Genomic DNA, 25710 nt, shown 5'->3' with positions numbered 1-25710 from the left:
AGCATTCTAGGTATTTTGAAGTGCGGACCTTGTGAAAACTTTTTTTTTTTTGAAGTCTAATCTTTAGACTTTAAATGTTGGAAGGCAATTACAACAGCAACACTGCCCAGGCCAGCTCAAACCCCAGCTGTGGGCTGCTGGAACAGTTGTTCTCAGGATCGTACCTCTGCCAGCTACTTTGAGAAGTGTGTGAGACAAATACTGCCAAAGACAAAGAGGATTCTTGGGATCAGAAAGAAGAAGTTTGGAGATCATACAGACAAGTAAGAACTGGGGAAAGTGCAGGTACAGGGGAGTCATAAAACTTGGATGTCAAGATGAAATCTTTAGAGAACAGGCTTCAAACTACCAGAAGCAATCTTTTTATCAATTCTTCTGCTTTGTTCAAGAAATTGACACTAGTCCTTTTCACATAGCTGACAAGACCGAGATTTGGCAGCATTCCTTTCTTCTTTCTTATGTGTAAAGACTATAAATTGTAAACTATTTCTCAATTAGTAACGAGAACTATTTTGTATGTACACCCAGCTGAGGAATACTGTAGAAGTCTGTTTATTGATTTCCTTTTCTTCGTCACTGAAATCAAGGCAAATACTATGGTCACCTTCCAGTGAAGTGACAGAGCTCCATAACGTCAGATTATCTTTTAAGTAGTGTTAAAAGCATCAGAAACTAAAAACGGAAATGTGCAGTCTGTATGGTGATGTTTCTAGGTGGGGGAGGGGGCGTAAGCAGCACTGTGGGCCGCAGGTGGCTGCAGAGGATGAAGCACATGCACTTTTTCCAGTTGGTTTTATTGCACTTCATGTACAGTCATACGTGGTTCTCCATTCACATGTGATTTGAGACCTATGCAAACTTTTCTCTATATATACAATTTCCACAAGTTCTAAATGTCTTACACACACCACTACAGTATAAACCATAAAAGATGTATTTGGTAATCAAAACTTAATAATAGCATTTAAAAAATATATATATATATATAGTTTTTTACCCTGGGAGCTGAGCTTTTTCCACAGGTGATGTCTTTTGCCAAGAAGGGACAGCAAAATCTAAGCGATGCGAACTCAACATTGTGTTGCTATTTGCTGCACCTGCCATCCACTTCTACTCTGAATTAATTTTTCCTCCTTCTCTCTCTCCCGCCCCTGGCAATTAGTGCAGCAGAAACACAGACAGGAGAGCACTACGCTTAGGTGAACCAGTTTGATTCAGCATTGAGTACCAGGTATGCACAGAATTTTAAGTCTCTTTGTAACAAAGGCATTTCAAATTAATTTTTCATGAAAGAAACCACAGACAAAATTACATGTGTGTACCATATGAATATTTCTAAAAATGTTGCCTATAAAATGTAGTATTTTTTCTATTTTAGATAAAGGTATTAAGGGATTGTGACAATGTTAAAAAACTACCTTGGGCGCTTCTTAGAAAGTTCGTGAGTCAAAAAAGTTTTCTAAGTCATTTTCGCTATTATAATTTAGCATTACATTTCATTCTACTAAAAATCACTTGCTAGAAATCCTGAAATAGTTAATCGTTACCAAAGAAAAACACATTTTATCCCAAACAAGCAAACGAAAAACAAAAAACTGGAGAAACCGTGAACTGTCATATAGGATACATAAAAGTGTTAGGCTTCACTGGTAAAGACGACTCTTGATTTGGTAATGAGCAATTTCATTTAAACCTATTGTCTGCTTTCACTGCACTAGAAAATTTAGATCCTATTTACCTAGTATTTTTAATTCTTTTCAGAAGAAAATCTTAACCACCTCTTTTGTGTATGAACGTACACATCTTGCCTTTGTGAACAGGGTGCTTCAACAGCTCAGGGGGGGCTACTGTGTGTGGGCAAGTGGCCGCACTAGGGTGTGTGTCCTCTTTCATGCTACGTTCTTCCTGACGTTTTGCCCAAGAAAAACATGCTTAACTACTAAGTACATTAGTTTTACCAACTTCTCAACTGAAAGCTTAACTTTCAATTGTTCTGTCAAATGATAGTATAAAGCAACAGACTAGCATTTTATCATTCTAAGAATTTGGTAGTTTCCTTTTTAATACTATTACAACTTGTATTAAAATAGGATTTGTACTGTTCTTTGCACTTTTTAAAAAGTCTTCTACAACTTTTCCAACATGAAAGGTGACAATATGACGTACTTATACATGAAGTACCATTAACTGAAAATGAGATGAGACTGTATTCATAGGCTTCAGAGAATGTGTAGTGAGTTGCATAGAAATTCATCAATTTAAGTGACACGGTACCATGATGACTTATAGATTAGCAGCTTGACAGATCTTCAAATTTTTACAAAATAATATATGAAACGTACGGCAATGAGAACATTTACAGATAGAATATTAAAGCTCCACCTAACAATAATATACGACCCCCCATCAAAGAAACATTTGTTGGATTCAAACAACTATCTCTATGATGATTAAATTAGCTGTTATCACTATTCTATATAATTCATTTATGTAGATATACTATGGGAATATATAAATATGGGAGTACTTTGACAGTCTGATTGGTTAATGGCATATTGGTATAGTTACGTCTTTTATGACATGTAACTCATTTCAGCCCCAAGTTTTAGAACTTTAAAATAAATAAAGTGTAATTTACAAAAATAAGCCAATATTTACAAACATAAAAATTCATCCTGAGAACTTACTACTCAGGAGAACTGTTTCACAGAAAAGGAAATTACCAATATCTGTGAAATAAAAATGTATGTCAAGAGTTAAATTAAAAAATTCACGTGTGGAGGTCAATTTACCTAAGTTGCAGCCAAGAAAAGCATGAAGATACTTAATCTTAAATTGACTTGCATGCAAGAAAGAATGCGATATAATTTCTCAAATGCCACTGTCATTCTCCCTTAAACTTCTTGTATTAATGGAGTATTCTGGCTGTATTTTGGAAGAGGGTGAGAGAGAAAGACCACCACAGGAAAACTCAAGGATGCTATCTCATCTCTCACTAGGGGGTTACAAGAGGCGGCGGGGTGCGTTGTCATTGTTAATGGCTTACTTTGGACTGTCCTGAGAAACAGGGCCACTCCACCTTTGGCTTTACCTGGTTGAGCCCCCCACCCCCACCCCACCCCAAAAGGAACAGTGACTAAAACAGTTCAACACTTTATAAAGGAAAAATGTCCAATTAAAACACAAATGTGAATAAAGGCAAAGCCTCATCAGATTCTTTGCTTTGTAGTATGACCATAAATTAAAATTAATTAATTTCTAACAGAAATTAAAAGAAATGGTTCAACAAAGAATCAAACTGGTTTTTGGGGTATATCATCACAACGAATCTCTTTACTCTTTACACTGAGCAGACAGTGATTATTTTGGGGAAGGAAAAATAAGAAAGTGTGGAATTAGTAATGCAAGAGGCTGAAAGGCAAGTGGCAAGACTAGAAGAAAGCCTCAAACCAATGCTACTTTGTTCCCATCTCTACTGGCACCTACCCCCCAAGGTAAAAAGGCCACAATAACCAAAGCCATTTTGACAGTAGTGTGCGCAATTGTCAGCTGACAAACGACATAAAAACAAGTCACGCTATGTTATCTGTGGTCACGTTCTTCAGGGTTAGTCCAGTAACTCAAGACTTTACATTCTTTTGTCTTTATTTATTTTAATTAAACACGAAAAGGTTAATAAACAGACATAGTCCAGAGTTAGTAGGTTGGTATTATAACATTTATTAAAATAATGCTATGGGTTAATAGAAACAGCAAAGAACCAAAGAATTAAAATGCAAGCTATGTAAAATCCCAACTAAAACCCAAAAGTGTCTAATGTATTCATTCATTAGCTAACTAAAAGCCCAAGAAAGACAAGACGCCCAATATAATAAAGTACTGCAAAACAATTGGCAATTTTCAGTTATCAAAATTGTGGATTCTGCATTTTGTATCCTTTTCTCAATCAAGAAAAAAATTCTTTTTGAATGTTATATAACATACATATAAAACAAGATAGAAAAATACATTATAAACTTGTAACAATGGCTGTAAATACATTATCTTACATGTTTCTCATAGGCAATAGGTTGGTTATGATACATACATAGCATGAAACTACTAAGATAATAAAGAATTGACAAAAATACATGTCAGCTGTACGGTAACATACAAGCGACACTCCCATCTACCCACGCTAAAAAATTACATAATACTGTCAGAAAAGAAGTCTTAAAAACTACATATTTTAATAAGAAATAAATTCAATAAAGAATGATAATACTGAGAACCAAGGCATTCAGAGATTTCAAAAGTCATGCTTTTTTCAGTTGATCCAAAATTTTATCAACTAAGTTTTCAAAAGTTTGTTCAGAGCCAACATTACTCATAAATGTCACACATTTATTTCATACATTTACTTTCTTCCCCATAAAAGACCTTTGATAAACATCTAAAATGTCCAGGCATAACGTAGTTGAGATGAAACTGGATCAAATACTGGTATTGTTTTTAAACTACTATCACCTCAAGTGTTCGAGTGTCGCAAATTTATTCAACCAACCAAACAAAATAAAAATCAAAATGGCACAGCATATATTGTAAATAAATCAAAACAACTGTATGTGTAACAGAAAGACAAAGCAGTGGCACATTAAACCGACGCTAGCTGAATACAAAACAATGAATGTCTATTGCATAGTAAATAAACTGAAAACGGTTTCCAAGTGAGACAAGATGATGGAGGAGGTCACCACGAAGGTGCTTACTGAGCTTACTGCTGACCTGTGACCGTGAAGCTGTGAAGGTGTGCAAGAGGGAACGAGCTGATGAGCGGGGGCTCCGCTGCCACTTGGTATTTGCCACATCCGGTACTGAGCAGTTAAGGATTATTTAACTTGAGTGTTTAGATGTAGTCGGCTCTGCGCACAAATCGCTTCAACTACAAACCTAACTGAATTTCATGAGAAACTGGAAGCTTAAACTCACATGTAGTTGAGCATTTATATGCACAATGATGCCAGTTTTTATTTTTTTAAGTTAAAAAAAAAAAAAAAAGGTGTGTGTCGGGGGTGGGAGGCCTCTTAGGTTACTAAAACCACCAAAGATACAGACTACCCAAGTGATCTGGTATGGTAGAAAGAAGTCTGATTAAATGTGGGCCATTAAAATATACTGTTATCCAGAATGAAAATCACAAAGATTCATTTTTGTGAAAAAGTTCACTAAGAATACTATTATCTCCGTAAGAAAAAATCCAACACACACCCCTCCCCCTTCTCTGAATAAAATAAAGTTCTACTTTTGTCTGTAAACTGATATTCAGATCACACATAATTTTTATCTCAGAACCTTGTGGGCTGCGGTTAAATATCACAATAACCAAAAGCACTCAATTACGATTTTAAAAGAATGATGTTTTAAAACTTACTTGTCAGACATTAGAAAAGTTATCAAATTTCTTCACAGTATCAGATTTGGCAAATTTCTATCAAGGTAATGTGGCAAAAATCATATAATTCAAACCATCAACTCATTTGTCTCCCCTCAAATCTTCTTTCACATACTGGGCGGGCGACTGAGTAACATGCATTAACTTGTATTCTGAGGGAGGAGCTGATCTTACAAGACACTTGACTAAATGACCATGAAGGAAAATAAGGCACTTTCTTTTCTTTAGACTTATTCCAATACTTAAAAAATAAAAAAGAAAGACAAAAAGGCTCTTTTGGTCTTTTGTTTCTTGACAACCACCAGAAAAAATCATTTAATGAAATAAAGGGTTTCTTTGTTCTTTTTCTTTTTTTTTTTTATAACACTTGAAAGTATAAAATGCTACATTTCCAAAAATATATATATTTTTTTCTGCACCAGCACCCTTGTATAGTAAAAGTATCTACTTTTTGTTCATTTGTTTCAATGCACTACACTTTATCTACAATTTCATTACATGTATACAGCAAATAGGCAAGCATGGCTTTTACATCCTTAATGATTTTTTTTCTATACAGGGAGGTTTAAAAAAAATATTTGAACAGTTTGCCCAGTAATGTGACACATAATGCATGTACCTTGTTCTCGTATATTTTTTAAAGGAGGTTGTAAAATAAAAGTTCAGTAAGTTTAACTCAGATATTTATCTTTTTAAAAATAGTGTTGCAGTTTTGCTCTTTGCATTACTTCTCAAAATTCCTTAAGTTTTTTCTCTCATGGCACACTTCTAATACTTCAAATTTTGGCAGGCAATATAAAAAAGGCTGCAACTTCTGCCCTTTGAGGGCACTGTAGTGACTAAACAGCATATCAAATTTTGAATACTTTTTGAAATCACTTCACCAATGACATCCCTGACCAAAGGTTCATGCATGATGCATCATCACACAGTACATTCAGAGAGCTGTGACTCGCTATGAGAAGAAGGTTCCTAGAAGTCTCTCACAGTAACTGCCTCTGTCACTGAGTAGTTAAGGGCCATCTGTCTCCCCTTCTGAAGTGAGGCCTTCTTACCGTTCGCTTAGGGTAGGACATGAAAAGATGATCAGTGCCGTGGGATGAATTGGGCCTTATTGCTTTACTACTATTCAGTGCAGGTTCTAGAACCACTTTCACCCAAACAGAAAGAAAAACCAAAAGCTGAGTTGGAGGACAACAATTTCTTTGTCTTTTGTTTGGTTAGATGGTAAGACGAACGGACAAGTGCCTCAGCTCGCTGCACTGACGACAGGCAAGCAAAGGCGATTACCAGTTAACTGATCAGCAGGCAGGCATGGTCAGGTCATCATTGGGTGAAGAGTTCAGAGGTCAGAAGGTCATAGGTTAGTTGCCGGTGGCGGCTGGGTGGTTAGAAACAAAAAACAAAACAAAAAAAAAAAAAAAAAGAAAAGAAAAGATAGAGAAGAGATTAGTTTCAGCTAGTGACGGCTTAATGACAACATGAAAAACTAATCACAACTAATAAAAAAAAAGCATGTTTAATTCTGACAAACTGATTGACACCATCTACAGAATACAATAAAAATCATGACAGTTTCATATCATGATTTGAACAAATGAAGGAGAGCCCACTCCCACAAAAACAAAACAAAAAAAAAAAAACCAAAAAACAAAAAAATAACCGGTTAACAAGAAAAAATAGAAATAAAATACAACTAACAACTAATAGTTAGTAGCAGTCAATGAAGGAAATTGGAGAACAACAATGAATAGGTTTGATATACAGAATTCTGAAACAGTCAGTGCAGTTATCAGTATCTGACTGCTATTAAGCATTAGTATTCTCTCAGATGCAAGCATTAAAGCAACTATTAATGATGGATGTGATTATTAATAACTGATGATTAACAGAAATGAATCTAAAGAAATTTAAATTTCTGTGAACAATTTGGTTCAACATAAACTCTGGGCCAAACAAGGTTTCTTTTGTTCAATAAATGTTTATTGCTTTTTCAATTATTCTATTTACAAACAACATGGAATTTCTTGGCCTTATGATACAAAGCAATACTAAACTGCAGTCTAGCAGTGTAGGCAACATCATGGGAACCAGAAAAAGGCCAGGCCTTTTGCGCTAGCCAACATTTTCCAGTTGAAAATACTATTTTACACATATAGAACACTTATAAAATGCACTTGCATGTAAACACTGTAAAATCCTGCCATTTAAAATTCTATACTCAAAAAGCTCTAAGTACATCAAAAAATAGAAGAAATTTCTAATTGATACCAATAAGGCATTTTAAAACTACAAACAGCTTTCTTTATTCAATTTCAAAGCTAATACTCTGCAAATACAATAAAATCTGACATTTCATATACATTCCTGCTTTATATTTTATATTTTAAAAGAAGCCACCTGTAAATACTATTTTCTTTTGCAAAACAACAAACAGAACAAAAAAAAATTAAAAAATTACAGTAAAACATAAAGTAGTTCTCAAGTGGAAAGTTATCGTCCCCAGTGTCCTCGAGTTGTTCCTTCCTTATAATCAACCTCTGTCACATTCTGCTTCACCAAACTTGGTCCACTTAACAGTAGTATGATTTTTAAGACTCATTCAACAGCTTAATTATTTCTACTATATTCTGAGGTTTGATAGAATTTTCTGTACTGTTGCCATTGTGACTAAGGCAGAGGAGATATGAATGAAAAAATATTCAGTGCAAAGGTAGATTCCATGCCATTTCATAAATCATAACCCAGTAGGTATAATGTTCACAGAGTTATCTGAAATGATCTATATAATGGACTGGTTTACTTTCATGTAACAAAAATGCTTTCTAGAGTCTATCATTTAGGATAGTTTATAAATACTACAAAAATACTGTATCTTCAATGTGACCAAATCTTCCCTGAATTTCTTAAAAATAAGTGGAATTTTATTTAAAATAAAAACTGCTATTCCAAAATTAAAGAAGAAAATAAATATTTAACACGATGTAGTCATACCACTTCATAGGAAGTACTCCTAAAATACAGAATCTTAAAGCATTTTTGATATTTCTTTAAATTTTGATTAAAATTGTACTAAGATTCTTATACAAATTATGTAAATGATGGTTTTCATAAATCATCACTCAGATTCTGATTATGGTTTCTTTTGTGTGTGGAATATACAAACGAAGCAAATTACCACTTATATCTATATACCAGTACACCTAGAATACATCCTCTGCCAAGTCCTGGCCTCCTACAGCACACACAGGTGTATCGACCGTGCAAAATCACTTAGGGTTCATTACAACTAAAACGTCAGTTGGTCTTTTACAGGCTTCAAATTCAGTTTCGAAATATGTGTAGAAGTGGGTTTTCTTTTTTAGTAAGAACTAGATATATTTGTCAACCATGCAGTACTCTAAATACTTATATAAAATTACATGGTTATATGTCCAAGGGCTGAGTTTCCTTGCATTAAATGAATGCTTATATTATTCTTCCCTTCAAAAATTAAAAAAAAAAAACCTCAAAAATAGAGAAAACAGTAGTATCATAAAATAATTTAAATGAAGGACTTCAGACATCTCCCTTAGACCCAATGAGTGCATACAGTGATAGTAACAGCAGTATACAAGTATTCTGTTATTTAAGGAAAATAAAAAAAGTAGCATTTCGGTTTGCTGACATTGCATTTTGAATAAAACTGAAAAGACTAATCAAAAACACATATAACTACGAAAGAGCCATGCATGGAATGTGTAGTCATTTCCAAATACTATAAAATCTTCCTAATATTTTCAACTATCTCAAGGTACTGCAACATTGAATAGCCAATAATTACTGTGTTAAAACAAAATTATGAGAAATCTCCTAAAAGGGGCAGGAAGAGAAAGATCAATAGAAGAAAAACTACTTTAAAATACTCTTTTAAACTATTACAGACATTAAGAATGTGAAGGAAAAAAAAAAAGCTTCAAATTATTCATGGAATTATCTGGTTTCCTTAAATCTAAAGTGACTTAAAAAAATTTCCTCCTTCACTAGGAGGTTTGTTCTGCAAGAAGGTGGTGCATACACTTGTACATGACACACCTACAAGGTGCATTATTGTCACAGATCATCACTGAGCTTGGGGTCTATTTATTTTGTTCACTGAATAATCACAAGTAATGTACGTATTAGTTAAAAGTCTTCAATTCAAGGCTCTTTAATTATGTATGATGCTAAATAAATATCATCAATGTCTTTGGAAAGTATTTTATTCTGATGTGGACAAGAGCTGTGTCCAATATTTATCATCAGTATTCAGGAGAACCATGTGAAGCAGGTAGGTCGTTCAGAAGTTCATAGAAGATGAAGGATAGGAGTGTAAATTGTAGGACAGGAGTGTAAATTCCATCACTTTTCCCACTAATTATTAGAGACTTCAATCAACTTAATTAGTAAGTAATAAATGTGCCATAATAGAAGCTTGATAAAAATCTTTTTCTACCTTGCTTCGGATTCTTAACCTGTGATGACAAACTTAGAAAACAATTCAATGTCAATAAACCGAAAATATCACTCCTCAAAAACATAAATAATTTATAAAAGGGTCCAAGGGCATATACAGGACACAAATTACAAATGTTGAAAAGGAGAAAAATGAAGACTTGTTTTCCAGTCACAGGTTAGTCAAAAAGGATATTCAAAGCTGGATTCATGTCTCCACAGAACTTTAAGAGATAGTTTACCTTCAGATAATATATTTTAGCAGCAAATGACAAAAATCAAAGGATCCATTTTGGCAGGAGAATGTAAGAAAAAAAGGGAATTGATTTTCTCATTTACTAAAAAAAAAAAAAAAAAAAAAAAAAAAAAAAAAAAAAATCCAACTGCATCAAAGTTATCTTCACAGTCCTTACTTTGTTGATTTCAGCTAAGTACTTGACATGTATAACCTCATGTTTATAAAGTGGCTCAAATATCTTATGAAAAAGGAAAATGGAAACTAAATCTTCAGTTTTCTCCATAAGGACACAGGAGGCATATATTCCTTTACTTCTCTCATTAAAGCACCATCCGCTCAGCTCATTTTGCAAAACCAACCCAAAATTTCAGAACAAGTAAAAGGTAAATTTTAGCAAAAATTAGGACTGAAAAATAATTAAGGCGACATCAAAATTTAATAGCTCCCCAAATGGACTAATTTATGTTTTAGTAGGAATAAATCACAGTACATACTAATATAGGATTTAATAAGTTAAAATAGGGAGGAAAAAAAAAAAAGGAAAGGAAAGGAAAGAAAAAGAAAAAAAAAATCCCAACCCTTATCTGTCAATTACGACAAATCAATTTAGAAAAAGAAAAGAAAAGAAATGGTGTGCAGGTAAGCAGTTATATTTTTCCATCAGGTGTGGTGTTGCAAACTTTATGGACACCCAGCGCATTTCTTAGAAACAAGAGCTGCAGAGCTACACTAACCTCGGTCTGCGGTCACAATCCTTTGGTAAGGATGGACGCGCATATCGTGCCTTCGAACTTTAGTAGCCACCGCACCTAGTTAAATTGCAATCACCAAGACAAAGTTAGAAAACATTCACAAGGGAAAAGAAAACAAACATTAACAGCAGGTTTATCAAAATGGATTTCAAATGTTCATTTACTACAAAAGTTTCATTTTAAGAAATACGTTAAGGCACAGTAGTTTTAAAATTAACCATAGTATGTTGTGTATATATGCGTCTATTAATATTGCATTCATTTCAAACATCTTGGCCTTAACCTATTTTATCCATTCATTCACAATCCCAAGTTACAGTATTTCATGAATTCTATTAGATCCAAACATATTTAAGCTTTACTAGTCACATATTCACTGAAGTGCCTTTCTTGCAGCAGGACCACTTAAATAATGCCATGTTTAATACTGACAATTATTTGCTAACCTTAAGACCACTTCCAGAGTTTACCACTTAAAAAGGTTTAAAAGCAATTCTTAAAGCCTACAGATTGTGGTTTTAAACTTTGAGTCAATAAGTATGAACTGCAATGAATTAGGTGATTAGTAAAGCAAACAGTATAGTACACTTAGCAGTCAGTATACTACTATACACTCCTTTATAAATTACCGTTACTTTGTAAGATTACAGACTAAACCAAATTAATAACATACTTTTACTTTCTATCAGTGTGCAAAAAGTGCAAGTAAGTCACTGACTGCTAGGCTAAGCTTTCCCCCCCACCCCCCCCGGAGGCTGCTGAGACTAAGCATTTGTTAAATTCAGATCTGATGAGGGTTCAGTTAAGACCGTTCTTGAATTCTTAGCCTTTCGTTGGGAAAGCCATACCTAAAGATAAAAGGAAGGGAATTAAAAATTAGTCATCAATGAAGATTTGATGCTAATACCAATCTCCTCACTACCACCAACACACATGTCTGCATCTGTTTTGAAGGGCACTGCTTATTTTAAAATAATATTATGTGAGACGTGATATATATCATGCATGTTATCTGTGTGCAAATTTATTATAACTTAGCAATTTGAGATAATTTTCTCAGTTCTCCAAGTGCTCAATGTCATGTTTTACTGCTTAGGTGGCAAAGCAAGAAATAAGATTGATAATGGATTTTGGTAATTTAGTACTCATTATTATTCATTTTATGAATGCCAATTAGGTATCTGTACATTTTGCTTTTGTCAGTCTAATTATTATTATAAATAAAAATTTCCCAACACAACAAAAAACACATTGCTTAAAATGAGAAACTGCAGTGCCTCTTGCTGTTTCTAAGCAGTAAACTGGTCCATCACCCCTTTTTCATTTTAGATAAACTAATCTTAGACAAGTATAATTCCACGAGGCAAAATCAGCGAGATCTTGCATTGAGAGTGCTGGAACAGCAGCTGGTGGCTAAGAGTGCCAGCCCTGCAGGAAGCAACAAACTCCTCGAACAGACGCTGTGCGTGCAGCAGAGAGGAGCTCTGGGGAAAGGAGCAGGCATGGGGCCACAGGACAGAGCGTTAACAGAAAGGAAACGTAAACAGGTTACATGTTACATGTTATTTTAAAAATGCTTCAAGAAGTGTGCAACAGAAACAAGCCTCTCATAAACAATTCTATAGTATAATTCTAACCTGTGACACTTTATACAATGATTTAGAGATAAACGGAAAACATGTACAATAAACTATATTTGCTCATGAAACAAAAGGCACCTGAGTGCGTGCACACACACAGATAACATACAGAGCACTGCAGCTTTCTTTAATTGAACAAATAATTTTCAAGTTTAAATCTTAGTGTCCGGGTTCATTAAAGACTTTCAAATTTTTATAAATCAGTATTAATGCTGGAAAAAAAAACCTTAAAAGATCAAAGTCCTAAGAGTCAACAGCATGCATGCAGCACCAAGGTCATATACAATTCAAGGAAAAAAAAGTATTCAAATTCTGTCTGGTAAAACAAAGGGGCAGCACGGAAACAGTTTGTCCCACATTGACTGGTCGTGTTATAACAGCTGCTGTATTCTAGTCCTTCATCCAGCAAGTCAATGGGCTGAAATATCAGGCATGACTGGCATTTCAATCCACTCTATAAAAAAAAGGCATCAGTAATGTCTTTTTCAAGCACACCACTTTTTTTGTTCATGTAAAACCAAGCGTTCATAGTCTGATCTTAATTTTTGCCTCAAAGGTGATTCTAAAACAGTGACTTGGTATTTACTTATCAATTCCATACTATACTAGTGAAATTAGGAGTTTTTCTTATGTCTGATATAAACTAGAACTTCAAAAGAGAAAAACTGAGGAAACCTGAAGAATCCAACTAATATACCTGGTCTCTTTCATATTTTAAGTGATCACAAATATTAGAAAACACACAGACAATAATAACAGTTTTAAAAAAGATCTCAAAACATTTCCACACAGAAATTTAAAATTTTGTTGACAATTAAGTAACTCCCTAAGATGAAAGGACTCTTACTGTAGGCAGTGGAGCCAACGGAGGGGTTAGGCCAAACTCAGAATGACCTCAGTGATATCAATGGTGAAAAGTATTTTCTGTTTAAAATGTTTATAACTTAACTGATTTACCCAAAGTGAATTTGAGTTACCAAAGAGAATCTGAGCAAATTTAAGATGCAATTCTTCAAAAGGGGAGCCATTAAGAGAGGCTGAAATAAAACACTCCAGACTTCCGTCTTCCTAATGGAAACTTGCCTTGCCTCTCTAAAACTAATACAATCATTTCAAAGTCTGAGGCACAGAAGTTATGAAGAAGAATACTGCCAGCCACATAGGAAGAACAACTTACCTAATACACCACTAGGTTCAATAGGATACTCAAGGATTGATGTAGCTGGTGCCAACGTGTAGGGGTACTCATAGGGTGTGTAGATCAAACCAGCTTCGGGCCCCGGAGGAACTATTGCAGCAGTCGGGTGAGGAGTTCCGTTTGGCATGACAGCGGTCTGTATTTGTCTGATCAAAGGCATTATGGTAGGGCCAGCTGGCGTAGGAGTACGCAGGGCAGCTGGTGGGAGAACAGGCGCAGGCCCAGTGATAATCCTTGGAGCAGCCTGGGCTGTTGCTGCAAGAGAAAAGGCAAGGGCTGCTACAGTAAGCAAAGAAATGTAGGAGGAAGTGTAGAGACAGCAGTATAAAATATGGAAAATGAGAGGGAAGTAGGAAAAAGAAAGGAAAAGCAGGAAAGAAGAAAAATAAAAGGAAATCATTAGTACATGCGCTGATCACACAAAATGCCAAAGCACACCGATCAAATGCAAACAGCTTCCCCTTTCCCAGTGTGATTATGAATAAATGTGCAAAAATTAACAAGCCTCTGTAAAAACAAAACAAAAAAAACCCAAAAAACAAAAAAACAAAAAAGAGTAAGACCATTAAAATAGGTTATATTCAGTTCATATATTTGATCTATCTCTGTTTTTACGATCTCATGAGACTACAGGTACATGCAGAAGCACACGAAAACACTCGCATTAAAAGATGTTAAGAAATTTTTTGGAATTGGAGTCCACAGAAATACAGTTTTGGTTTATTTCTTAAGAATAGCTTAAGTTTCAAAGTAAAAGAAGAATAATTTTTACTGTAATAAGTCAACCCACTACTAGTTTTATATAAATTTCCTGCATCTGTAATAAACTTCATAGAAAAAAAATGTAAAAAAGTCCCATTCCTGAATATAATACTATTAATAATCTACTCATTTTCATGAATAAATTAAAGCCAACCGTTTTGCGAAGCAATGACTTCTGAACCCACTAAACTGCCTATACTTTGGAAAGTTGGCCAGGACTTTAAACTTCTACTTCTTTAAAAAAAAAAAAAAAAAAAAAAAAAAAAAGCTAGTAATTTAAATAGGAGATTATGTTCTTTAAAAAACTTGTGAACCTTCAATTGCCTTAAAATATAAAAAAGCAATCCTCTTCAAGTTTATGAAAGCATCCACAAATACATCTTAAGGAAAAATGGGATTAGAAATAGTATCACCTACTGCTCTCTGTGAACTCATTCACATACGAAATCAACAGAGAAAAATACTGGAGGGGAACATTAGCAAGCAAGGTGAAAGGACAGAATTTGACAGAAGGGTCACTGCTTTCAGATACATTCCAAATTAGCTTTTTAAAAAACAAGTTTAAAAAAAATTGTGTCTTTTGCATAAATATAACAAAATAAGCTAGAAGCCTTAAATCTGTAGTTAACAGAATAGAAAATTTCCTGAAACTCATATTTAGAAGTTGAAATTTCACCAAAACAATGAAATTTATAAACCCAAAACTTAAGACATGCTGCCATAAAATGAAGGAGAATGTCCCCAATTCATGAAAGCAGTAAAAATGGGACTGTTAGCCCCATATCAAGCGACAATTATTTTGACTCCTCACTTTGTATGACTGTTCATGTGTTGCACTGCCAAAAGGAGAAAGGTGTGAGGACTAAACAGCTGATACGGCTGTAACCATAGACCTCAGTCTCATTCTTACGTGATTTAATGTTGGCATCTCTGTAGGTGCCATTCAGGATTGCAAGCTCCATCAGCTGCATCTTCTTCAGGCTGTCTTCTCCCTCTGCCTATACATGGAAAACACAAGAGCAGTTAGCACTTAAGATGGTCCACGTACATCACAGCCTTATCTACTCACAAGCCTTAAAATAGGGAATATGTGACTATAGCCACTTGCTTCAATCAGGGAACAAACAAAAACAAAAACAAAACACCAGGGAACCAAAAGGTGCTGACATACTGATACACAGGATGCTCTCAATTGCCACTAGTCACACTTCTGTGTGGGAATTTTTTATGTAAACTACACTGATTTATTAAAGTTCCCCCAAAAGCTTTGCAAAATGGAATAAATAAAAATGTTAGCTAAGATTAAATACAGTATATTTATTCACTTCAGCATCATTTTGTAGCAGATTCAAGAACTCGATGTGCTCATTAAAGGGAAAAAAAAACCAACAACCCACAAAAAACCAAGCAACCCCCCCGCCAAACTGGGATTTTAAATATACAACATATGATGGTGGTATTCACGTATGAGAATTTTGTTTAATTTTCCAAAAGGGAAAATTTAATAAAATCACAATCATATGAATTTCTAAAATTTGAATATATATTCTGCTCTCTTATGCCAACATCCCTCTCTCCCCTCAATTAGTAAATATTATCATCATTCTAAAGCAAAACTGTCTTTAGCGCCACCATATGATGCAGTGCCCAACCCATGAGACATTTAAAAGTAAAAGCGCTTAACAACTATAGACGGTGACAGGCTTAAAAAACCAGGATTGTCTCTGACCATCAAAATGTCTGGCCATCCCATTTACCTTGGACTTGCCCCATTTCCGTTGACTGTTGTCACTTTTGTTCTAGTCATTTTTGGTGTATTACCAAAACTACCACAGTATTATGTTAATGGTATCTGTTCTCCAATCAATCTATACAATGGTAAGATTAACTGCACCAAACACAACTTTTCTTCTTAATGTTCCTTAACATTTTCATGTCTTAAAACCCTTCATAGTTTCTTGCTATCTAAAAATATAAACCATTTAAGCTATCTGTGGATCTGGGACCAATTTATCTTCTCAAGTTAAAGCAATTATTCTTGTACTACTTTTTACACATATACTATAAATCAAATCAAATCACTCCCTGTTACGCATCTCTGCGCATATTCCTATTTCCCCTATCTTGAATGCTCCTCAGCACTCCACTCTACCCTCATTTTAAATCCTAATCTCTGCAAACCCAACCCAAATGCTACCTTCTCAAAGAGCCATCCGTAGATTATACTGTTTCTATCCCGATTTATAGTTTCATGTATGTCACCACTACCAAAGTAAGTTCCTTAAGAACAGAGACTACTTCTTATTTATCACTGCCCATATTCCCATTTACCCTGTCCCAAAAGTTATTTTTGCTAGGACTTCTAAATGACTGGTATGAAAAAATCTTTATTTCCAAATCTCAAGTATCTAAATCCTATAGGGTAACATTAGCTACGGCAAAAGAGCAGTAGGTGAAGGTCCATTTACCAAGGTTCATTCCTGAAGACAGTAGTAGATGGTGAACTATACACTACTCACATATTTTATGCATTATCTAATCCTCAGTACCTAATATTTAAAAACAAAGTAACCAATGGCACTCTTCTCTGACCTGATTCAGAAAGGAGCAGGACCAGATGACAAGCTTCTCTGTCCTTCCTTTCTACTGCAACTGTTAATGATATACAAAACTCTGTCTTTGGCACTATAGCAAAAAGGATACTATATAGTAAACAGAACTGCTAAACCGGCTTTTAATAAATCACAAAGAATTAAAAAGACGAGTGAAACCATCGTAAGACAAAGTTTAAGGCGTCACTGCCAACTTTTCAAAAACCTACTTTGTAGGAGAAAATAGAGAAGATACTTGAATGCTTGTGGAATTACTACTCCTTGACCCCTATGGACTTGTACAAAGATGACTGAGAAAAAAGTGAATACAATTTCTTTGAAAGCTGTAGCAATTACTTGTTAATGATAAAAATAAGCAAGCATCAGCAACAAAAGGGACAAATTAGCAATCCATTATCTAACCCAAATTCCTTAAACTTGTTCCCTGAAAACTAGTGACATTAAAAACTCAAGTCATTTCAAATTTAAATCTATATATAATAGAATACCAGAAGTATTTAATTATACTCTACATTAAAAAAAAAGCAATAGGTATACCTTCAGTCACTTTCAACAGGGAAACAATGGTACATGTTTGAAAACGTCATCAAGTAAGAGAAATAAAGATGTTAAAAGTGATGTGACATAATGCCATCAGAGAGTGCTGTACAGGGAAGAGATAGATACTGGAGCACATGTTTTCACCCAACTGTTTTTTTTGGGATAACAATATAACCACACTCGTTAGCTGGTGATGCAGTGTTAAAACATAGGAGAAAGCCAGGGGCGCCTGGGTGGCTCAGTCCTTAAGCGTCTGCCTTTGGCTCAGAGTGTGATCCTGGCGTTCTGGGATGGAGTCCCCCATCAGGCTCCTCTGCTGGGAGCCTGCTTCTTCCTCTCCCACTCCCCTTCTTGTGTTCCCTCTCTCGCTGGCTCTCTCTCTGTCAAATAAATAAATAAAATCTTTAAAAAAAACCCAAAAAACATAGGAGAAAGCCAAAGAGAAAGATGATGGAAGAAATACATGTGTGCACATCAGGGTTTGTGCATGTATGTGTGTGCCTTTTACAGGGTGCAGGATACGGAACACATGTAGTGTCATCAGCAGAGACCCCCTCCCTACCCCACCCAAGTGGAGAATAAAACCCAGAGCAGCACAGTCTTCATTAGGAAGCAGCAATGGATTTTGCCACAATGACCTCGCCGGAGGCCACTATGATTCACAAGTTACGAATTACAGTATGCACACTGATTACATCACATTATGACAGGTTACACTAACACCTCCTAGCAGAGCACAGAACTTAGCTGGCGAAGCTGGAATTTAAACCTGGTGGTCCCACTCCAGAATAAGCTTCACTCTGGCATCTTCATCACTTCTCACCACCTCGCCCGCCATTCTGCACTCACAAAGCATGATGCTGTGTCTCAAGAGTTTACAGAGTTCATTACAGAATTACTAACACAGAAGTAGTTATTTAAACCTTCTTGTCCTGGTTTTGTCAATGAAACTTGACATCATAACCCACCTGAATGCTGTTGAAGGTGTATACCACCTCTCTTTCAAACACAACTTCAGGTAAGAAAATGTGCTGATTTCCTAGGTACTCTCTACTAAGCTTTTTCTATAGTCCAGAAGCTCTGGAGCTTCTACCAGCCAGGCTTCATATCAGGAGTTTATTTGGTGTTTCCTTCTCTCTCAAAGATAAAAGCTGATCAAATACGGCATTCTGAAATCATGTATCTCAACTCTAGACATTTCAAAAGGCGTTTTTGTAGAACTTGCACAGGAACAAACACCTCTATAGAGATGGGACGCACAAAAGCAGCTGTTCTTAACCAAAACTCAGATCATAAAAGGTATTTTAAAATGCTGAATCAAAGTGGTCATCTAGAACTTTATAAATGCTCATTTCTCAACTATTTGCTCTATATTTTAAAATCCTAGATATAATTTATATGCAGTGAAATGCAGAGATCTTAAGTGCAACATTCAGTCAGTTTTCATGAATGCATATCAAGTCACAGGATGGTTCAATCAACTCAGAAAGTTCCATTGTGCCTCTTCTCACGAAAGATCCTCCCCACCCTCTGCTACTGGAAACCCCCGGTCTGATTTTTATCACCAGTTTAGTTTTTCCTATTCTAGAATTTCATATAATGGAATCACAGAGTATATACTTTGTGTGCCCAGCTTCTTTCTCTCAGCATTATTTATGAAACTTCCATACTGTTGCACGTGTCAGTAGTACACTTGTTTTGACAAGCTGAGGAGTATTTCATTTCTTTATCCATTCTTCTGCTATGGACACTGGGATATTTTTGGATATTGTGCATAAAGCCACTGTGAAAATTCTCATACAAAGTATTTTTGTGAATATAGTTTTTTTCCCCATTTCTTGAATACACACCTAGAGGTGGAATTGCTAGGTCACAGGATAAATGAATATTTCTCTCATATTTTATATGAAAAACATTATGTAAAGGTTACTGAACTTATGAATAACATACGTTTGAAACATAAAAGTTTAAAAAATATAACAAACATCTGCTAACTTCTCTACAGGTCCACTGCCCCCTATCTAAAACCTGTGGCATCAGAAGTATTTTGAGAATTTTTCAGATTTGTATAAAGATATTATACCAAGGATTACATAACATCCCCGATGGGTCTGGAGGAATACTCCAAAAATCCAATCTGTGACAAACATAAAAATACACTAAGTAGGATAGTGAAGACAAATTATTTTTCTTTTCTTTTCTGAACTTTTTGGGGGTTTACAATTATGGAAGACAGATTACAGATCTGTATAAATAATCTACACATATACTATAATAATTTACAGCTATGTTATCAGCTATATTTAACAGCTATGTTAAAGTGACAGAAATAGGTCATGGTTAATACTAGATTGGGAGTGCAGAGGTCTTAGCATTTTGAAGTAGAACAATTTATATATTGCTATACCTTATTAAAGCTAGATATCAGATTTTCATCATCTACACATTAACGCTTTATAACACGTCTATGGCACTGGTTCTGTGTTATCCCTGAGGCTTAGACAGGTTAGGCAGCTTATCCAATGTCGCATATGGTCATACTGCAAAACTGGCTTCCAACCCACTGTAGCTGATCTAAACTCTTTATCATACCGTCTCCTTTATGTAGTGCCTGTAAGTGGAATTACCTTTTGGATTCATCAAAGACCTCACATAAGAAATGAAGAAAATCATATTTATTTGGCAGCTTTAAATTTATAAAGTACACATTAAAAAAAAAAAACTCTACTACTAATTACAAAAGAGAACTGAAGCAAATGTATGAATATTTCCAAATCATCAAAATGTGATTAGTAAAATAAATTGCCTATAAGAAAAGCTAAACTCTCCAGCTTAGCAATCAAGGCACTGAGCAATTTCTATAAGCAGCCATATTTGCAAATATTTTGCATTAGTCAAAATCATCTGCCCACTGTTCCCTAGAAGCGCACTTGTGTTTTTCTGCCCTCAAGTTAGACAAGATCCTATCCAGAAGCATCCTCTGCATACTTCTTTTGATAGCCTAGATGACTGTTCCCTCCAGAGTCTTTCCTAACCACACCCTCACATAATGGTATCATTTTCCTAAATCTATGTTGCTCCTTTTGGGAGACTCAAAAGTAAAAAGCCATGTACTATCTCATTTTTTCTATTTTATCATGTGGTTTTTAGGAAATTTCTCATGTGACTTGTATCCATAAATTAACGAATAACCAATTAAACCGGTCTTCTCATAGCTTCTAACGCCTTGCAAAGATGAACTTGTTTACTGACATTAAAAAAAATTTATTCTTTTCTATAAATTTAAAATAATGAATAGTGGGATGTCTAGGTGGCTCAGTTGGTTAAGCATCTGCCTTCGGCTCAGGTCACAATCCCCAGGTCCTGGGATGGAGGCCCACATTGGGCTCCCTGTTCAGTGGGGAGTCTGCTTCTCCCTCTTCCGCTGCCCCTTCCCCCTCCTTGTGCGTGCGCTCTCTCAAATAAAATCTCAAAAAAGAAAGAAAGAAAGAAAGAAAGAAAGAAAGAAAGAAAGAAAGAAAGAAAGAAAGAAAGAAAAGAAAATGAGTAGAAAAGGTTTTCCAAACATAAAAGAAAAAGTACATGACTAATTCACTTAGCTGAACAAGAAATTAGTAGAGAAAGAAAAAACGGGACAATGACCAAAGTTTATAAAAAATTTTAATACCAATCATCACTTGTATCTGGTCTGCCAGCTAAAGAAAAGTTTTACAAAGAACATAACTGACTTAAATTTAAATAGAGGGTTTTATACAGGACAGAAACAGAACAGAATCTGTCTTTAAAGGCACATTCCGTTTTTCTGTGAATGGACTGTTTGGAGCTTGAGTATGATGAGAGACCAGTCAGGAGCTTGACTTCAGTCCCAGTGACAGAGATGTACTGGACTGGGGTGGAAGTAGTAGCAGATGGCAAAGATAACTCGAAAGGTCTTGATAGCTAGTTGGGATGTTAACACATGAGGGAAAGGAGACATGAAAGAATAATGTTCAGGTTTTTGGATTAAGCAATCAAGTAAAATGGTGGCTCCATTTAATGAGAAGGGAAAGACTGAGGGAAATGGAATCAAGAGTTCTGTTTGAAATATTAAGTTTGAAAATGCTAATGCCTTGGCTATTTAAACAGCCAAGTGGAGATGTCAGGTACAGAGCTGAATATAAATCTGGAATCTATTTACTCTAACTTATCCTGTGATGCTAATAGAAAGATTAACCTCCTGCACTGTTTTAGAGTATTTTTCTCCAAGAAGATGTAGCAATTATTAAGTTCCAAACTGACCTGCTCTATGCTTTCAATACTGGGTTTAGGACTCTGTATACTACCATTTCTTCTTTGCTGGCTGATTTTGTCAGGTTCTCACAACTGAGAGGCACAGTGGAGGGCATTAAAGCAAGACTGAAGAGCCAGAGGAGGGGAGAAGGGATGCTCCTTCCTATGCCAGTTGTTCTCAGGCTCCACGCTTCCTTCCCAGCACTTCTCAAACCAGCTTTCTTGTGTCTCACCCATGAGGAATAGCACCAGCCAACCAGTTCATCTACTCCTCTGAGCTACCATGTTTCTATTACCAGCCAGGAGGCACCACTTTGTCAGAGGTCTCAGTTACATCTGCACAGACTTTCTCAAAGTGCTTAAGATCTAACAACAGTACCAATCTCTCTCTTTTCTCTCCCAGCCCTGGAGTAATAGCTGCTGCCTATAGTTTCTAAATCTGTATCACACCCTGCTGCTCCTCTTGCAGTTTTCAACACCTGTTTAACCAATTACTTTACTGCTTCTCTCCACTGAAAATCCTACTGTGGCTTTTGTTTTCCTGATATAGAAATGGCTCCCCATTACTACTTCGTAGGGTCTGAATTTCCCAGACTGGCATTTAGCCACACCAACTTCTTTTATGTCACCAACCTGTCATTTTGTGTCAAAAATTTATGTGGACTCTATGATGATCTCAAGCCAACTCTGTGCTGAACACAAGGCAGGGATTGATCTCACGACTCTGAGATCATGACCTGAGCCAAAACCAAGAGTCAGATGCTCTACCAACTGGGCCACCCAAGCGCCCCTAATAAATACTTTTTTTTTTTAACTTTAATATGTCCTTTTCTTAACAAAGTATAAACAGATCTATTAAAAGTAGTAAAGATCTCAGAAGTACTTCTTCCTATGTGAAACACAGTATGACACAATCTGAAATTTTATTCTTTGTGGTAAGCTTAACAGGAATGACAAACTTTTGAAAGATTTATATGATCCACACCTTGGGCTATATACTACACTAGTATCAGTCAAGCCACAAAATTATTTTATAGAAAAAGAAGTCCTCTGAAATAGATTACTTTAGGTGGACATTATCAGACTATATGGCTGGGACAATAAAAGGAAGGACATATAATTACAAATTTTGAGCTTAGGAGAGCCTGATTCTACAGAAGAAGATAAAGAACAGATACCTAAAAATGATGATGACCTAAAAATGGGTTAGTTGTGGGAGGTATAGGGAAAAGAAGGTAAAAAGTTTGAAAAGTATACATGCAGTGGTAATGGTGGAAGAGAGGTGAGTAGACACTTGTAGGGTGTATAACAAATGCCTGACAAGAAGTTCAAAAAATAGTAACATATTAAATTCATATGGATTCAGATTAAGCAATGAGTCTACAGGAAGGAAAAGGAATTTATTTTTTTCTAACAAAATACCGATTACATACAAAAGACCAATCATTAGTCTAGGTATATAAAGAATTAAATGTGGCCCTTGTATTTAAGACTGATAGTTTAGTTTGCATAGAGACAGAAAAGTAAAGCAAGTTCAATAAAGTGAAATAGCTGCTATGAAGAAGTTCACACAGGATGTAGTAAAAGACCAAATAGAAAACTATGGGGAAAGGATCATGAACCACTTTAAGGATTTGAAGATAACCGCAACTCTGTCTAAAAAGCATCCAGAGTACATAGGTAAAATGTTACCTACACTGTTAGTGGGTTAATAGAAAACTAAGCTCACCCATAAACATCTGTGATAAAACTGTTAATTATGGTCTTGAAAGACTTCCAGGTAATGCTACTGTATAATGACAACCTACTACAGGGATTCTATAAAGTAACCTATTTGCACTAGGAAATATTGATGAGATTTCTGAGCCATCAAGCACAGCATAATGACCTCTAAGTCTAGAGTAGAGGCAGAAAACTGTCTGTTCCTCAGAGCAATGCGAGGTCACTACCGCTAGTTTCATTAACACGCAAACTATTTTTGGATGTAGTCATTACGTTGACACTGAAGCCATTAATTTTGATTGCTTCGCACCTTAATTTTTTTCTTTATTGTTCTGTAAGATATCTAAAGGCATACCTTCATTGTAAATAGCTGACTAAAACTTTGAACCTCACATTAAGGCCAAGGGAGAACAGAGCAGGGAAGAAAAAAAGGCAGGTAATTTCTTCAAATATCATCTGGTAGCATTTGACCTCTATGATGTGTAACAACTGCAATGAAGACAAATAAGATTAAGTTTTTGTGCTATAATTTTTGTTCTGAGATTGAGACTCTTAGCATCTTTACTTGGTCAGAGAAAAAAATAAACCAATTAAATATTTCATTTTTTTAAAGGTCATTTGTTTCTGGGATTCAAACAAAAGTATATATTTCAAGTGTTTATAATTTTTAAAGAATTTAATCGTTCTTATCTGATTTAACCCTCTCAACAACTCTGGAAGGTCTATAAACACAGTTATCTCTCCCATTGGTTGCACTTCAGGGTAAAATTTAACAAAAGACAGGAATTTGGGCCATTATATGTTAATAAAGCACTTGAAGACTTCTTTTGCTTAGCTATCCCACAGCTAGGAAGTCAAGTAAGGGTTAGTCTAACCTGAAGAATAAAACAATAATAATCATTGTAATTATTATAATATAAAATAATATTATATATAATAATATACAATTATAATTAATAATAAACAAAACATGGAATGCAAACAACACATTCCTTTAGGGATGAAGAATATTGTACTTCTGAAATAAATCACAAATACTCTGGCATTTCTTAAGTGGGTAACTATATTAGCAACCTAAAAACCTCATTTTAAAGTAGGCATAAAATAAATCAGGGAGTGTTAAGTAGAGGAGTTGACTATTAGGAACAGGAGTCAATTCTAGAACTAAAACCTTAGAAATTTTTTCCTCTATTGCAGGAGTAATTTCTGAGCAAAACAGCTGTTATTCTAGAGTACGCCGGACATTATTTTAGAGGAAGGCAATATAAGAAGTCCTCTCAAGTCCTCTACTTAAGAACTTTGAACTTTATTAACTTTTACAGTTAATAAAACCACTCTCCTTAAGCAAGCTGATTATGCACGGACATTTGGTTTTTGGGTATTCCTGTAATTTTTGTGGCTGCCATGTTCACCTTGTATTTTGAAGTTTTTTATAAATATTAAAAGTCACACTATATCCAGTAAGTATGACCATAATTAGCCCATAAACTAGTAATATACGATTATCAAGAGAAACAAAAATTGAAAAGTGGTGAGAAAATGTTAAATGGTGGAAAGCATTTTAAAAACCAAGGGTTTAAAAAACCAAGATGGAACTTACTACTATAAGTCACAAATGATAGTTGTGTGGTGTGACCTCAAGGCTTGGGTGAATTGTTTACACTGCACATAATGTGAATATGAACACTGGGAAGGGGCCAGGTATATTCAGGCTGCCAAAGATTTCCCTATGAAACTTGAGTTCCATTAAGTAAGGGAGTCAACTACCTCAACAGATTTCTTTACGTTTATACCAAACTAATCTATTTTGAAGAAGGTACCAATGATATACCACCAAGGGGGTTGAAAACACTGACAAAGTCTTAAGCTACCAAGGGCAGGACCATAAATATTTAGTAGGAGGTATCCAGGGGCTGAAAGCAGAAAATGCTGTTAAATGATCCGGACTCACAAACAAACAGACTTAGGTATTTTCTTTCCAAATCTAGGTGCTTCCATATTACTTTAAAATTGTATTTTAAAGATTAGTTGAGAGCAAGAGAGACAGCGAGAGCAGGTGCGCGTGTGTGCAAG

The 25710-nt window shown here is 35.3% G+C and overlaps 1 protein-coding gene across 6 annotated transcripts in view; it reads right to left on the bottom strand.

Moving 5' to 3' along the window:
- Nucleotides 1–775: 775 nt before the first annotated feature.
- QKI (QKI, KH domain containing RNA binding) overlaps nt 776–25710 on the bottom strand; it is a 155855-nt gene continuing 130920 nt past the window's right edge. The window contains exons 5-8 of one of the 6 annotated variants that reach the window (XM_040628038.1): nt 15405–15492; nt 13712–14008; nt 10877–10951; nt 776–6812 (exon numbers count right to left, since the gene is read on the bottom strand). In XM_040628038.1, the coding sequence (XP_040483972.1) occupies nt 6796–6812; nt 10877–10951; nt 13712–14008; nt 15405–15492 (477 nt within the window). In that variant the 3' untranslated portion in view covers nt 776–6795. The other 5 variants (XM_040628039.1, XM_040628037.1, XM_040628041.1 and 2 more) reach the window with 5 other exon arrangements.

The sequence above is a fragment of the Ursus maritimus genome, unplaced genomic scaffold (genome assembly GCF_017311325.1).
Source record: "Ursus maritimus isolate PB19 unplaced genomic scaffold, ASM1731132v1 scaffold_13, whole genome shotgun sequence".
Classification (NCBI taxonomy): domain Eukaryota; kingdom Metazoa; phylum Chordata; class Mammalia; order Carnivora; family Ursidae; genus Ursus; species Ursus maritimus.
This window is presented reverse-complemented; position numbering and strand designations above follow the sequence as displayed.